General features: G+C 33.2%; 1 protein-coding gene across 1 annotated transcript in view; it reads left to right on the forward strand.

Moving 5' to 3' along the window:
* Positions 1-4,960, forward strand: part of CDH9 (cadherin 9) — an 85,181-nt gene extending 80,221 nt beyond the window's left edge. The window contains exons 10-11 of the mRNA XM_052659005.1: positions 59-310; positions 4,473-4,960. Of these exons, the coding sequence (XP_052514965.1) occupies positions 59-310; positions 4,473-4,960 (740 nt within the window). The remainder of the gene's footprint in view (positions 1-58; positions 311-4,472) is intronic.
* Positions 4,961-18,057: the final 13,097 nt, after the last annotated feature.

Genomic DNA, 18,057 nt, shown 5'->3' on the forward strand with positions numbered 1-18,057 from the left:
AACATTGAGTCAAAATTTAAAAGACTGATCTGACTTTTCTTTTTTTTTTTTTAAACAGATAATACAGCAGGAATCATGACTCGAAAAGAGGGGTACAGCCGCAACAAAATGAGCACGTATTTGCTGCCAATTTTAATTTTTGACAATGATTATCCGATTCAAAGCAGCACTGGCACACTCACCATTCGTGTGTGTGCTTGTGATAATCAAGGAAACATGCAGTCCTGCAATGCCGAAGCCTTGGTCCTCTCTGCTGGCCTGAGCACTGGAGCTCTCATTGCTATCCTTCTCTGTGTCATCATACTGCTTGGTAAGTATGCCCCTGAGATACACTCATTCAATTCAAGGAATTCTCTTCATTATCCAGTGATTGTGGACTAAAAAACACTCCTTTTTTTTAGCTAAAGAGGGAGAATTTGAACTTGTTATTAAAATAGTTCTTCCAATTTAAAAAAATGAATTTTTGATGAAGGATAGTTCTAGCTTACAAGAGACCAAAAAAACAAGGATATAATAATGTGATATATATAAATACCTTAAAGTACATTTTATATATGTATAGAGTTTAGTGTGAACTAATATGATCATATTTCAAAGGGTATTTCATTTAATAATTGATTAAATTTTTATGTCAACTGTATAAGATAAATACTTTCATTTTAGTACAGAAAGTTAGATAAGTTACACAGTCACTCATTCAGAAAGTGTTCTATCAGTCAAACTCAGGTTATTCTTTGTTAGAATTCACATTTATAACCATTGTCCTCAAAACAAAAGATTATTTTACAAATACTATTTCTAATATTACCATGTATTTCACATATGGAATTAACCAGCGCATTTAAGTTGTCACGATAATATAGACATTTTTTCATAAAATTTTTATATGTAGTTTCAATCCACCAAAGAAAATGTTTAAGTTCATTTCTTAAAATATCATTATCACATTGTGGCCATACCTAGTTTAGCAATATTTTCTAAATCAAGTCATGCTTCCAATTGCAAATGCTTTATTTGAGTATGCCCTAACAGGACAACAATTTAATTCAATTAAATGGTTGTTCCACTGTAAAACATTCCCCCCTAAACTTGTCTCCATCAAATACTCATCCAAAATGAATCCTTAGGGCAGGAGCGCTAGCCAAATGTATGTTCCAGTGCTCATATGTGTTGGCTCCTTTTCACTGCAAATCCCTTCAACCTATCTGGATGAAATCCCTTTGGCCAGATATTCTTGCAGGACTTCAGCGGGGAACTGATTCAAGTGAGGGGAAAACATTTGTCCCAGTCATGATGGTCTAACTATTTAGAAAAACAATTTATCAGAGTGATTTTGAACATACACACTACTACCATCAGCAGCAGCAGTCTGCGTGTCCATGTGCTGTTAGAAATTTGAACTCCTCTGTAAAATATTTTTGTATCCCTATGGAGATTAAATTTGGGCTTACCCTTTCAGCTAAGTGCTACTGATATCATGCTGTTTTATTTGCTAAAATAGTTCTACTTCTCTAATTTAGTACAAGATGGAAATATGCATATTTGAGTTTTTTTTTTAATTTCAATATTAATGTAGAACATACACACAAAAAGACATGTATATGAGAGAATAATATTCATCTGCCAAAATAAGTTTAGATATCATAACACTATTCAACTAAATCTCTATGCAGAAATTCTAGAAGGCTCTTTTATTCAGAAAAGTTTGTCAGCTTTCTGACCTGGGCAATATGGAGGGCATACATTTCTTATATTTTACCTTTCAATTATTATCTAACATGGAATTACTTTCTATTATTTTAGTCAGAATGTGTTCTAATTCATAAGGTTTTATTATAAAGTTTCTTAAGCCCTTTTGCCATTATTTCAAGCCTTTATACTAACGGCTGCACATAGTTGCTATATTTCTGTAGTTAGGACAGTCGGCTCTGCAAGGTGGTGATATAACAAGGGCCATGGTATTTTAGGCTTATCCTTTCACACTTTGAAGAAATGTAGTTTTTCGTTTATATCCATGACACAAGGCAGGGGTTAAAACCTAGGGCAGGACTTCTTAACCCCTTTGGCTCCTTGAACACCTTTGGTAGTGAAAATGAAACTTATGAATCATTTTAGAATAATAATTTAAACTTATTAAATAAAACAAAAAGAAATATATTTATCCAAATTAAACAAAACGGAAAGCAAAATATGCCTATATATGCTTTGTTTTAGTGCAAGTCTAATGATCATTTGTGATATGTCCTAACATAAAGGATCTATGATTTTTATTAGTTTGATAGTCCCTATACTTACCATCACTACAATTTATGCTGATATTTATGACAGGAAGTGCTACATTCAGTTTACAAATTAGTAAAAATAATGATGCTTTTTTTTTCCTGTTCCTTATCTTAGCTTCTCTGAATTGCATTCACATACCCCAGATTAATAACCTCAGTTGGGAAAAGAAACAGGTAATTTTGACCTGGCAGAGGAGAAAATACTCAGAGCAGATTCTAAAGGCCGTATGTGAAAATGCATAAACATTACCTAAGAAACCCTTAAAGCAATTTGATGATACAGTTGTCGTGTTACACATATAGAGAATTTATAAATTAGTTTGGGCTCCCCAGGTTGTGCAAGTGGTAGAGAACTCATCTGCCAGTCCAGGAGATGTGAGAGATGTGGGTTCAATCCCCAGGTCAGGAAGATCCCCTGGAGGAGGGCAGGGCAACCCACTCCCATATTCTTGCCTGGAGAATCCCAGACAGAGGACCTTGGTAGGCTTCAGTCTATAGCGTTGAAAAGAGTTGGATATGATGGAGTGACTGAGTACACACATGTAAATTAATTCATTCAATATTAAACTTGGAAAGAACCCTCTTTTTCTAATTCATAGCTCACTAGATTGGTGGATTTCAGACCTATATTGGATTTAATTTACATGCTTATCCTTTAATAGGAGAGAGTAAAGATATGTCTCATTTTTAATGGATAGTTTTTTATAATGTGTCCAGCATGACTCTGAATATAGCTCAACACCAAAAGCCTGCTTGGTGCAGGTGAGTAAAGATATTTCTAATGATATTTTGTATTCTTTCTACCAATTAGTAGAAGCTGAGGAAAGTGCATTGGTCAATATAACAATAGCATTGGACAGGCCTTAAGGGTAGTTATAGGGGCATCAGGGCCAAGGTGAAGTGCAGTCTCAATGAAAATTAGTTCTATAATCTCAAAACAAAGATTGAAAAAAATGAAAGATAGAATTTGAGCCAACACTTTTCTTAGTTTTCAGTGAAACATAAGTAATACCAAAAAAACTTTAACTTTCCTAAAATAAGAGAAAATTTGCTTTTATTTCTCCCCAGTAATGTATAAGTATGCTTTGGAAAATTTTTCTTTATATAATTTTAACTTTTCTTATGTATAAAATTATAGACTTTCAATGGAAAACATACTTTGTTGAAAATCAAATAGTCGTTCTTAAAGTGTAATTTTTAGTTTATAAATGTATTTATCTTGCAAATATTTGTTGTTGAATATATGCATAATAGTTTAAATTTCACTAGTATAAAAGAAATAAGAAGGCGCATCATATATGGGGAGGGTTCATAGCGTATGCAGAGGGACCACAATTAACATATCAGCCTCAAAGCTTGAATACAACTGTATAAGTCAAGAAAGTCCTTAGAAACAAGATAATTTCTGTAAGATGAATAGAAGGTAGGGATGAGTTTAAGTTTGAATTTAATATTGTAGCATATAGAATTATATTTCAGATTTTAAGCAGGCTTTCAAAACCAGGTCAATAACGGGAATGGATGAAACCACGATATATGTATGTATACATATCTATAGATATGTGTGCATACATATCTATAATGTGTGTATACATATGTCTATACAATACACATGACACATATTTACATGTGTCATATTTGCATGTACATACATACACATGACACACATATGCATATAAGGCATTTATGTGTATATATGCATAAATTTGAATGTTTTGCATATATCCACTTGAGTTATTAAGAAAACATAAAATTTGTGCTCAATTTCTCTTGTAAAAATAATGATTGTAGTTTTAGAATTTTAATATTTTGAGACAAATGTGCATTAAAGAAAAGTGAGATAGTATATACTCATTTGGCTAAATGCATTAGCCATAATTAAAATTATTCAATGCCTGAGCTCTTTAGAAGACTGAATCTCAAAAGCAAGTAAAAGGCACTGTATTATCTGCTTTTTTCGTTTTGTTTTATTTTATCAATATAGCACATCCAGTTTTTGGCTTAAATCATGCTGTATTTGCACAGGGTAGTTAGTCTTTATATCCAAATGAACTTAACACCTCTTTTACCACATCAAGGTCACAAAGATAGGAGTGTGCTGTATTTAAGCCAGAATTATTGAAACTCACCATTTCCTCTCTGTCTCTTTGTTATATTTTTGTTATTGTTGTTGTTGTTTTTTGTTAATAGTTTTAGTTGTGCTTTTTGCTGCATTGAAGAGGCAAAGAAAAAAGGAACCTCTGATAATTTCAAAAGACGATGTCCGGGACAACATCGTGACCTATAATGATGAAGGCGGTGGGGAAGAAGATACCCAAGCTTTTGACATCGGCACTTTAAGGAATCCAGAGGCAAGAGAAGATAGTAAACTTCGAAGGGATGTAATGCCTGAAACAATTTTTCAGATAAGGAGGACTGTACCTCTGTGGGAAAATATTGACGTACAAGATTTTATCCATCGAAGACTAAAAGAAAATGACTCAGATCCAAGTGCACCTCCTTATGATTCACTGGCAACTTATGCCTATGAAGGGAACGATTCCATAGCAGATTCCCTCAGTTCTTTGGAATCTCTTACAGCAGATTGCAACCAAGATTATGATTACCTCAGCGACTGGGGGCCTCGTTTTAAAAAACTTGCTGATATGTATGGAGGTGATGATAGTGACCGAGATTGAGTATGGTATGATTTCATGGATGTCGATGGAAGTACTCTCTTTGCTACTAGATGGAGTGGCCTGCATTCTCTTCCTTGGAGGAAATTTTTTAAAAGTTAAAATTACAAACAATACGTAGGTGTTGTCTTAGTAAGAGTTTGCTTAATCAGTAAGTTTCTGTGAATGAATATGAATGACATAGATTTTAAAAAGTAATAATAACCAGTTCACCCTCTTTGCCTAACAATCTCTGAAGGAAAGTATATCACATCAATAATCAATAAAATATACATGAAAGGCTTTTTGTGCCTTTTCTTAGATATAAGAACTTTATAAATAATGTTTTCTTAACTGACTTGCAGTCACCTTTACTATTAAATGAAACATTGTGCAACTGCTTTGTAAATTAATATAAAAAATATATCCCTAAAGAAATAGGAATGACTATTACTGCCATATTTATTTAGTTGAAGAATGTCTTTGTGTTAATTCATTCATATTTTTATAAATGTATATTTATATTTTTATATTTTTATGAAATAAAATAATATTTATAAAAATAAATTTCATTTTATTTGATTCCTATTAGAACTTCTGATATTGCTTTAACAGTTTTTAAACATCTTTAAAAGTAAAACATGATTTACTCAGGGAAAAAGCAGCTAAATTGTTGCATGTAATTTGGAACTAGAATATCATGGGACTATAAAAAACTTTGGTACAAATTGTGATTTTTTGCTTCCAGCTCTCAAATATGGACAAGTGTTTATCTAGCCACTGATGTCTACTCATTGATTAGGATGTGAGACAGGACTATAAAATATTATAAATATATCTGTGAATAATTAACTAAATTTTTGTAAAATTCTTTCTTATGGTAAGAAATTCTGTCTTATGGTAAGAAATTCTTTCTTACCAGTGAATTTTATCTGAGAGTAAAGTATGTGTCAGTAATGTGTTGATGCTAAAAAAATCTAAACCTTCCTTCAATAATAGTATATTTCTCAGAATGAGAAATTATAGTTCTGACTTTCCTTTTTAAGATTAGATAATTCATGGAATATATTAATTATATGGGTAATATTTCAAATGGGTATTAATAAATTATTGGAGTTTTTTGGCTGATAATATTGTTGAGGAGGTTGGAAGCCATTGTATTTGAGGAAATCTTAAAAACAAGTGACATGTAGATTGGAGATAAGAAAAGTAATGTAAAATTTTGCTAATAATTGGGATTGTCCAGAAAACAGAATATGGACACCCTAAGACATGGGAAATAGAGAGGGAAAAACTGTGTGTAATAATCATTTGCAAATTTTGAAAGACTGCAATACAAAAAACTTGTCCTAGTTTAGGCTGAAGAATAAAACCTAAACTAAAAGAACCTTCATGAGGAGATAACATGATACCATTTCTGTGTCATGAATTTCCCTTTTCTTTCTTTTGTATTACTCCTTTGAAGAGCAAATGTCATGCACAGGGTGTTTCCTAGGTGGAATTTATATAAAAGTTTGGCTTTGACTAGTCTGTTACCAAGTCTTTTAAAATAGCTAACACTTACCAAATTATAAACAGACCGTTATGTATTGTATTATGTTACTATATTGGAAAATATTTAAAGACAAACACCATTTCAATAACTTTACCACAATAGCTAACACATATTAAATATTTAATTTAATGCTAAGAAAACAAAAATATACTGGGTCTTTTAAAAATATGTGAAAATTTTCTTATCATTGGAATCGCCCAGAAAACAGAAAATTTTTAGCTCAGAAAGTATTAGTTTTCACTTAAAAATAATTCCTTTCCCTATTGCTAGAGATTTTCCAACATAAATCAGACAAATATTTGAGGAGGATTATATAAGTGGCTTATGGTAGTCAGAAAAAATGAATTTGATATCTATTAATACCTCATAATCACTTTATTCTATAATTACTAGAGGGATAAGTGACAATAAGCAAACACATTCTAAGGAGAGCCATAATTACAGTATGAGTAACATCTGCTTCAAAGAGAAGAGATTATGTGAGATCAGAACTAGAGGAATAGGCAGTTACATTCGCTGCCTGGTTTTACATGCTATAAATACTAAGAACACCACAATAAACCAAGCTTCAGTTGTGATCTATAATTGCTGTGAGAAAATCATAATGATAATAGAAAAGACATATTAAATTTTTAAGCTCTATTATAAATAATTGTTAATTTGACTACATTTTCAGCAATTAAATAATGAATTTAGTTTTAGTGTTCTTCCTTTCCTTGATCTGAAAATCACTGATAAATTACTGGAGTCTTTATAAGGACAGAGCTACAAACTTCATATTTTAAATAGATATGTGATTGTGTCTGCTACAAACTGGAGGGTCAGATTCAAAGAAATTGCCAGGTCTGTGTAATACTATTCTTACCACAATTTTCCAGTAATCCTTAAAATTCCTACAGTGTAAATAATGCCTTTGAGAGTAAGATCAGATTTTATAATTTCCAAACTGACAAGTAAAAAATTTTCTAAGTTCTATAGGAAAATATTGATAATATTTACCCTACTGAATTTGGTTAATTTGATTTCACTAAATGCACACATTAAACTTGATAATATTAGTTTCCATTACTTGATTCTCTTGGATGGTAGAGTTGGTATTATTTGAAGAAAATTAACACGTGTGCTTACTTTTCAAACAAAATAAATTAATTGCTTACTCTTGAGGTAGAATTAAATTAAAATCCATTTGAATAACCATTTTCCAAATATGAAGCTTAATCATTGTTCAATAATTTTCAGAAAAATAAAATATCTGTCTATAGTCATATTTTTCATTGAGGGGAACCCATCTACATTGTTAGAACTTTAACATAATCTGAATGCTTTCACATTCAATCCTGTTATCTGACAAAGGAAATAGATTCCAATGGCTTAAAATCAAGCTTAGTAAAGAAAATGTCATTAACAACAAAAACAAGCTAATAAATAAGAAAAAAAAAAAAGTAACAGCATCTTACCTTAGCCAGGGTTGAAGTGGTCCCAGTCGATTATTCCTTTATTCTGGATAAAGTACCACAATTGGCTCCCAAGATTCTTCATTATTTGGGGTTTTCTTTTCTAATTTTTTACTCTTTTCTTTCTTTCTAACTCTGTATTTAGGAGTAATCCAAGCCTGAACCTTTTTTCCCCTCTATTTAAATGTTGATGTTCTTATCTACAGATAAAATATGTATCTCTATCTTGATATAGATGTATCAATAATCACAAATATAAATGGAAAATTTCCAAATTTCCGCTTATCTTTAACTCTTCTTTTATAATCCAAATATATATATATAAAGCTACTGTAAATTTCCACTTGTGCATTTAATTAAGTGAGATATGTCCAGATTTTAACTTATAGTTTCCACTCCCAAATCTGTCCTATTTTGTACTTCTTTTATGTAGGTTGATGGCAATTGATCCATCTACTTGCCCAGGCCAAAACCTTATAGTGATCCTTCATCCCTCTCATTCATATTCAATATTTTAGAAAATCCTATTGAATATATCTTCAAATTTACTTAAAATATAATGACTTTTCATCACACTTCCTGATATAACCCTGGTATAAAAGTCTTACCTTTTAGACACAATGGACATGAGTTTGAGCAAACTCTGGGAAATAGTGAAGGAAAAGGAAGACTGATATCTTGCAGTGCATGGGGTCACAAAGAGTCAGACACGACGGAACAACAAGAAAAGTTTTACATAGGCTACTGCCATATGCTTCTAAGTGGTTTTGCTCCTGCCATCTACTTTGAATGTCAAAATGGATTGCATTTCTTTTTACTTTTGCTTATTTGTTTCAATTAGGTAAGTGTGAGCATCTCATCTCTTGATTCAAAATTTATCAACTGCTCTTCAAAGTGAGAATCCGTCCTCCCAAATGTTATATCATTTGAGAACCGTGTTATCTCTTTGATCTTATTCTTCTCTATTTCCCTAATTCATGTCACTTTAGTTATTCTGGGCTTCTTGTTATGCCTTAAAAAATGCTAAGCTCTTTCCCTTTGAACTGACTGATCAGTCTTTTAGAAAAATCTTTCCCCAGATATAGACGAAGTTAACAGAGTAACTTCCTTTAAGTGGTCAGATGCCACTTTCTAGATGAGGACTATATTAAACAATCTCAAACCGGGGTCTCCTGCATTGCAGGCAGATTCTTCACTGACTGAGCTATGAGGGAAGCCCTTATTAAACAATCTATCAGTATTTAAAACTGCAGTCCTTCTAACCCATTTCTTCTTTCCACACTTACATTAACATTTTCTCAGCAAATACTATCATTCAACATTATACACAATTTGTTTGTCATCTACTTGTTGTCTGCTCATTTCCACTAGAATTATTTTTTGGTTCATAGCATGTAAGACAAGGAGAGACTGAAGAAAGAGGCAAGCAAGTCCAGATTAATAGGTGGCAGTTTTAATAACCAAGGGATCTTACATATGAGATCTCCGTTTGCAGTTGTAAGATAAGTAGATCTCCTCACTCTCCCACCAAAATCGTTGACATTTCTATAGAAGACTTACCTGGGTCTAGTCATATATTCACTCAGGATGGTATCAAATCTTACTCTCTCAAAGCTGTGTTTTTAAGATAGCATCTTGGTGTGGGATGGTGAGCGGAAGGTGTTTTCCAAGGGTGGAGAATATATGTAGAGCCTCCAGTTGCCCAGTCAAGTGTGCAGGTCGACCAACAGTCACATCCTCTTGATAACCTCCTCTAGCAATGAATGGTACCTTTGAGTAACAAAGGTATTTCATATATTGTATTCAATAAAATATCCCATGTGTCTGGATTAGTGTTTTATACTTTATTGAAAAGCAGCAAATATTTTACAAATGGGGAATGTCAGACTCAGTATTTAGATGTGATAGCTAATTCATAAAATAATATAAATGCATAGAAAATTAAAACAAATGTAAATAAAAATGATTATATTCAAATTTATGACAGTGTGGGAGGGATTGGGGGCAGGAGAAGAAGGGGACGACCGAGGATGAGATGGCTGGATAGCATCACTGACTTGATGGACGCGAGTCTGAGTGAACTCCGGGAGTTGGTGATGGACAGGGAGGCTTGTTTTCACTGCAATTTATTTTAATATACTCAAAATGGTGTATGATATGATTTATAGTTTCCTTGCTACTTTTCTTGGTTTTCTGTGTGTCTGTATTGCTAGTTTAACTCCATATTTATGGTATATGATTGGTATATATTATATACCATATATATATGCATATGGTATATATATGTGTGCTGTGATTCATGGAGTCGCAAAGTTTTAAATCTAAGTACTGTTTACTGAATTTTGTTTGATCATCACCAGTCACTATTTGAAAAGACCTTTTAAAAAATCAACAATTTTTCCACTTGTGGTTTTGAAAAGCTTCACGATGAACTAAATTACATGCAATGATCTTTGCTTCTCAAAGAAATTGGTAGTGAGATTTTAGGCCATCAATACCAAATGTGCCAATCAAAACAGAAGCCAACACAAAGAAGGAGTAAATACATTTCTCTTCTTCTGTTTTTATTATTTTTGCAATCTCCTAATCACTATACTGTTCTCAGATGATTATTTTCTGGCACATCAGTAGTAGAATGAAGGTGAAAGTAACTGAGTAAATCTAAGAAAACATTCTCTGACTTAAATTTGTATAAACTTAGTAATAATATTTTTTAAGAACAAATACCATACCACTTGAAGGCAATTTATATAGAATAGAAACACAAATTATTTATATCTATATTTTCAAAATAACAATGCACCAACATCTGATTAGCACTCTTTGTTGCTGTTGTTTGATGGGATATTGCTAGTTAACTTAGGTTGAAAACATGGATAAAAATCACCATATTATTGCCAGCATTTAAAATTCAAGATACTTTAAATTATTTCTTCTAGATTTTCTTGAATAATTTAGTAGTGAAATTAAGTATCCTTGCTCTAATGTTTATGTGAGTTAATGTTTATTAACAATTCATTTCAGAAATTACCAGTTCATGCTATCAAAATTATATATAATGAATATACTTATATTATATATAATTTTGATAGTAATGTTTTAATTAATATTATGAATATCCTTTTACAAAAATGTGGCTTCTGTTTTCACTGTAATTTATTTTAATATACTCAAAAGGGTGTATGATATGATTTATAGTTTCCTTGCTAATTTTCTTGGTTTTCTGTGTGTCTGTATTGCTAGTTTAACTCCATATTTACGGTATATGATTGGTATATATTATATACCATATATATATGCATATGGTATATATATGTATATATACACATATATATACTATATACCATATATAATTTATGGTATATGGTATATGGTATACCATGCATATGGTATATGATTTATAATTTATATCAAAATATGTATATATAATTATATATATAATTTTGATAGCAATAAGTTTTAAATAATATATATTATAAATATCGTTTCACAAAAATGTGGCTTCTGTTTTCACTGTAACTTATTTCAATATACTCAAAATGGTGTATGGTATGATTTATAGTTTCCTTGCTATTTTTCTTGGTTTCCTGTGTGTCTGTATTGCTAGTTTAACTCCAAACTCTGTGTCAATAGTTTAAGTACAAAAAGTAGGGGACCGACTTTAGTCCTTGAAGAAATCTTTCCTTCTGTCATTAAACCACACCATTGGGGTGGATTAATTGTCCTGTACACTAAGTGCATCCAGGTACCTTCTCTCCTGATCAAACTGGTCATTCGAGGATATATTCTTCACAGTTAAGTCCTGATTATCATATGCCATGTCAGTTTGCTTTCCTTGTTCCTTTTCAGCACATTTAAAATAACTTGGCCAATATATCTACCTATTGTTAGCATTGCTTAATTATATCTCTATTATAGTAACATTATATTGTCTTCCAATTTTATTGAGATTAATTAACATACAGCACTGTATACATTTAAGATGTGCAGAATACTGATTTGAGTTGCATACTTTATGAAATTATTACCACAATAAGTTTAGTGAACTTCTGTCATCTCATATAGATACAAAATTAAAGATATCGAAAAAAAAACCCACTTCTTTGATATGAGAACTCTTAAAATTTAGTCCCTTAATTTTTATGTGTAATGATGTTGTTGCTGCTCAATCACTCAATCGTGTCCCACCTTTTGCGACCCCAGAAATTGGTCTCACTTCTTTCTTACTCCTCACTCCTCATTGGCTCTGGTGCTGGCCTGGCCATGCACAAGGTCCCTTATATGTAATATACAACAGTGTTAATTATATTTATCATATTGTACATTGTATCATGAGCACTTATCTTATAATTGAAAATTTGTACTTTTTGGCTGCTGCTGCTGCTGCTAAGTCACATCAGTCGTGTCCAAATCTGTGCGACCCCATAGACAGCAGCGCACCAGACTCCCCCGTCCCTGAGATTCTCCAGGCAAGAACACTGGAGTGGGTTGCCATTTCTTCCATCCAATTCCACATTTCCCACCTTCTGCCTCTGATAATCACAATCTGATATATTCAATTTTTTGTTTTTGAAGTATAATTGACCTGTAACACTATATTAGTTTCTATAAAACAAAATAATGATTCAATATTTCAAAATGATCACCTTGATAAGTCTATTTCCTATCACCAAAAGAAAATATTATGTAATTAAAGACTATATTCCCTACACTTTAGACTTTATACTGATGATTCATTTATTTTACAACTGGAAACTTGTACTTCATTCTCTCTCAACTATGTCTTTACTCACCAAGCCAAACCGCTCCTCTCTGGCAATGACTTTTTGTTCTCTGTATCTATGACTCTGTGCTGTTATATTTATTCATTTGTTTTTACATTTTTTAGATTCCACATAAAAGTCAAACTATATAGTATTTATCTTTCTCGTTCCAACATTTCACTTAGCCTAATACTCTCTCAGTTCAGTTCAGTTCAGTTCAGTCTCTCAGTTATGTCTGACTCTTTGCGACTTCATGAATCGCAGCACGCCAGGCCTCCTTGTCCATCACCAACTCCCAGAGTTCACTCAGATTCACGTCCATCGAGTCAGTGATGCCATCCAGCCATCTCATCATCTGTTGTCCCCTTCTCCTCCGCTCCCAATCCCTCCCAACATCAAAGTCTTTTCCAATGAGTCAACACTTCCCATGAAGTGGCCAAAGTACTGGAGTTTCAGCTTCAGTATCATTCCTTTCAAAGAACCCCCAGCGCTGATCTCCTTCAGAATGGACTGGTTGGATCTCCTTGCAGTTTAAGGGACTCTCAAGAGTCTTCTCCAACACCACAGTTCAAAAGCATCAATTCTTTGGCACTCAGCATTCTTCACAGTCCAACTCTCACATCCATACATTACTACTGGAAAAACCATAGCCTTGACCAGATGGACCTTTGTTGGCAAAGTAACGTCTGTGCGTTTGAATATGCTATCTATGTTGGTCATAACTTTCCTTCCAAGGAGTAAGCGTCTTTTAATTTCATGGCTGCAATCACTGTCTACAGTGATTTTGGAGCCCCCCCAAAAAAAGTCTGACACTGTTTCCACTGTTTCCCCATCTATTTCCCATGAAGTGATGGGACCAGATGCCATGATCTTCGTTTTCTGAATGTTGAGCTTTAAGCCAACTTTTTCACTCTCCTCTTTCACTTTCATCAAGAGGCTTTTTAGTTCCTGTTCACTTTCTGCCATAAGGGTGGTGTCATCTGCATATCTGAGGCTATTGAGATTTCTCCCGGCAATCTTGATCCCAGCTTGTGCTTCTTCCAACCCAGCATTTCTCATGATGTACTCTGCATAGAAGTTAAATAAGCAGGGTAACAATATACAGCCTTGACACACTCTTTTTCCTATTTGGAACCAGTCTGTTGTTCCATGTCCAGTTCTAACTGTTGCTTCCTGACCTGCATATAGATTTCTCAAGAGGCAGATGAGGTGGTCTGGTATTCCATCTCTTTTGGAATTTTCCACAGTTTATTGTGATCCACACAGTCAAAGGCTTTGGCATAGTCAATAAAGCAGAAATAGATGTTTTTCTGGAACTCTCTTGCTTTTTCCATGATCCAGCAGATGTTGGCAATTTGATCTCTTGTTCCTCTGCCTTTTCTAAGTCCAGCTTGAACATCAGGAAGTTCACGGTTCACATATTGTTGAAGCCTGGCTTGGAGAATTTTGAGCATTACTTTACTAGCGTGTGAGATGAGTGCAATTGTGCGGTAGTTTGAGCATTCTTTGACATTGCCTTTCTTTGGGATTGGAATGAAAATTGACCTTTTCCAGTCCTGTGGTCACTGCTGAGTTTTCCAAATTTGCTTGCATATTGAGTGCAGCACTTTCACAGCATCATCTTTCAGGATTTGAAATAGCTCCACCGGAATTCCATCACCTCCACTAGCTTTGTTCATAGTGATGCTTTCTAAGGCCCACTTGACTTCACATTCCAAGATGTCTGGCTCTAGATGAGTGATCACACCATCGTGAATATCTGGGGCATGAAGATCTTTTTTATACAGTTCTTCTGTGTATTCTTGCCACCTCTTCTTAATATCTTCTGCTTCTGTTAGGTCCATACCATTTCTGTCCTTTATCAAGCCCATCTTTGCATGAAACGTTCCCTTAGTATCTCTAATTTTCTTGAAGAAATCTCTAGTCTTTCCCATTCTGTTCTTTTCCTCTATTTCTTTGCATTGATCGCTGAAGAAAGCTTTCTTATTTCTTCTTGTTATTCTTTGGAACTCTGCATTCGGATGCTTGTATCTTTCCTTTTCTCCTTTGCTTTTCGCTTCTCTTCTTTTCACAGCTATTTGTAAGGACTATGTCCATCCATTTGTTGTAGTTGAGAAGATTTTATTCATTTTTATGTCTGAATAGTATTCTGAGTAATAAGTATATGTGTGAGTTTGTGTGTGTGTGTGTGTGTGTGTGTGTATTCAAAGTGGTCTTTTAAAGGTTTTGAAAAGTTCTGTCTGCAACATGGAAGGTGTCTAAAATTACACAGTGAAGTTCTAGATGATGATAATATTGAAACTGAAGCCATCTAAATCTGACAAAAGCTAAGTAAAACAAAACTGCGATATATTAAAGTAAAGTATTAGAAATGTATAGTCTGTTATAGTATAAAACAAACAGTTCAGTAGAGCACATACAACAAACATTAATTTTGCAATTATAGTGAGTCTTGGTGCTTTATTATCATTCTTTAATGGCATAAACATCAAGGATAGGCTGGATGGAGCAACTGAAACTTTCATCATTGAAAAGTTTACTATTAAATTACAATATATATTATAATCTCTACTTTATAAAAATAATTAAATAAGTCAATACATATTCCATTAATTATTTAAACATAGCAAAATGCTAGGATAATTTTCAAAAACTCACAGAAATCAAAACTAAGATTTGAAATTGTGACCAGTATTTCTGCTGGTCATTTCTCCTCAGGTGGGAAAATTACATGTGATGGGAGAAATTTCAATCAGAACATGCAGAATTATGTGTGTTCTGTTATTACTTTGCCTTTGACAGTAAGTAATATGGAAATGTGTATAGAACTATTTTATATCTGTTTTACTTTTCCTTAAAAGCTAAAATAGTTTATTTTGAATCTTCTGTTAAAAGGAACTTGAAGGCAGGTAAGAGTAGGAAGTTTGTTCTGTTTCCTTGCACAGGATTTGGGCAGAGAAAACACAATGAAAGAACAGGGATTTGAGGTCAAACTGAGCCTTTACCTTCTAAATTTCCACATGATGCTTTGAAATATTTGAAGGACCACCCTGAGTTAATCTGTGGAGCAACCGAATATGGGGCCTAGACTCAATTAAATCCAACTCCAGGAATGGTTATTGTACATCATTTCTGCCTTTAGCCATACTAATTCTGAAGAGGGCAATCTGAAACTTAAGCACCTCCTACTAGGATGAAAGAAGAGAAACGGGCAATACTGACACTAGGTACATACCTTCTTTCTCTGGTTGCTGGATAAATTATGTGTTTTCATTTATCTATTTTGTTGCCATGCATAGTCATCTAAATCACAGAGGTAAGCCAGGCTAGCCCTTGATGGCCCTCCCTTCTGCACCCCCTACACCCATATTCCCAGCATGTTTTAAATCTGTCTAAATCCAAATATTTCTCAAGTGCTGAGACAGCTTTCCACTGATGCAAAGTTCCAAATGTTGCCAAGGGTATAGCTAAAACAATATTGTGCTAAATTATCAGAAGCTCACATATTGATTCCAAGTCATTGTTGGCATCTATATAATGGAATATTTTGAAAATGTAGAGGACTGTTCATACATTATCTGAATGTGTTTATATACTCAGATTTAAATATTCATAGGAAAAAGCCTACTTTAAAGTACAACTGTCTAATGAATGGGAACAGCTATTTGTCAAGCTTAGACTACTCTAAATAACCCCTTGTTTCCCTGTATCGATGCCATCATGCTAATAAACTATATAATTTATTTTAAAAAAATGAAGCAAACAGAGTCACACTTGTTCCATTTTCAGAGATGTTGATGTATTTGCTTAATGAAATAAGGCGTCTTATCAAGAACTAATCATTGTATGATCTAGTTCTTACCTGGGTATTATTTATTGAATTAGCCTAGTGAACAGATGGAAATGTCGATCTAGTATCACTAAGAAAAGAGACATGCTCTGAAAAGTGGAGTTGATTATACAGATCTAAGCATTAGTTAATAAAATATTGTGGAAGTTATTTCCATTTCATGGTCTGTGAAATGAATTCTTTAACCTTCCAGCAATAGTGAAAAATCATATTCTGCATTTGTTGTTAATAATCTACTCATACTTATTATCACCAAAATTATATTAAGTATTCTCAACCTTACTCATTAAAACTTTAGTGCAATAACCATCAGTTTATCTCACTGAATAACAAATAATTTAGAAACAATGTTGAAAGATATTTAAATGCAAATCTATGTTAAATGGAAGAGTGATCTGAATTCCTGAAAATTTTGATTTAAAAACTGACTCTAATTCAGTTGAAACTAATAGAGCTAAACTTCTTGCTGTGAGTTCATTTATGACAAATTAATTAATTAGTGTGATTTGCTATTTTCAGCAGCATAACAAAAAATATGTACTATTTATTCTCTAAATAGTCTATTCATCTTCCTTTTAAGAATAAATATGCATGTCATCAGGCAATAGAAGCCTGTAAATAAAATACTATTTCAGAAGAAAAGCAAATGTGTACTTAATTTTAAGCATCTATTGTTGATATATTTCTGCATATGTGGCAAAACATCTATGTGAATTGGGATGAAGGATGTGAATTTAAGATTATGAGCATATTCTGCTCATCTTTGAAGGAAAAGCTCTTTTTGCAGATTCACACAAGGTTCCAAGAAGAAAAGCAGTAAATGTAAGTGATCAAAAAGAAAAGCCCCAAGCTAAAAATACATGGCTAACCTCAAATGTTAATTATTTTCAATTTTTTTTTAAGACAAGGATACTGTTTTGAGATAAAAGGGAGACAGCTTATCCTTATGCTTCAATTATGAGGAAAGGGAAATTACCTCATTATATTTTAACTTAAAATCAAATCTCAATTAAAATAAAATCAACTTTGGAAAAATAAGTACAAATCCACAGAGAACCAAGATGACAAAATTTAGGTAATAATATGCTGAAGCTGAAACCCCAATACTTTGGTCTCCTGATGTGAAGAACTGACTCACTGGAAAAGACCCTGATGCTGGGAAAGATTGAAAGCAGGAGGAGAAGGGGACAACAGAGGATGAGATGGTTGGATGGCATCACCAACTTAATGGACATGGGTTTGAGCAAGCTCTGAGAGTTGGTGATGGACAGGGAAGCCTGGCGTGCTGCAGACCACAGGGTTGCAAAGAGTCGGACACGATAGTGAGACTGACCTGAAATGATGCTCATATAAAAGTTCTCATGTTCTCTTACAGCATTCATCATCTTTCTAGACAAATGTTCTTTGTGAAAATAAAGCCTATCAATGTGTATTGACAGAAGAGAAATAAGTAGCCAAGGAGACAGTAAATACGATAGAACATGCCTCCTTCCCTGGTT

Source organism: Budorcas taxicolor, chromosome 20 (assembly GCF_023091745.1).
Source record: "Budorcas taxicolor isolate Tak-1 chromosome 20, Takin1.1, whole genome shotgun sequence".
In the NCBI taxonomy this organism is placed as follows: Eukaryota; Metazoa; Chordata; class Mammalia; order Artiodactyla; family Bovidae; genus Budorcas; species Budorcas taxicolor.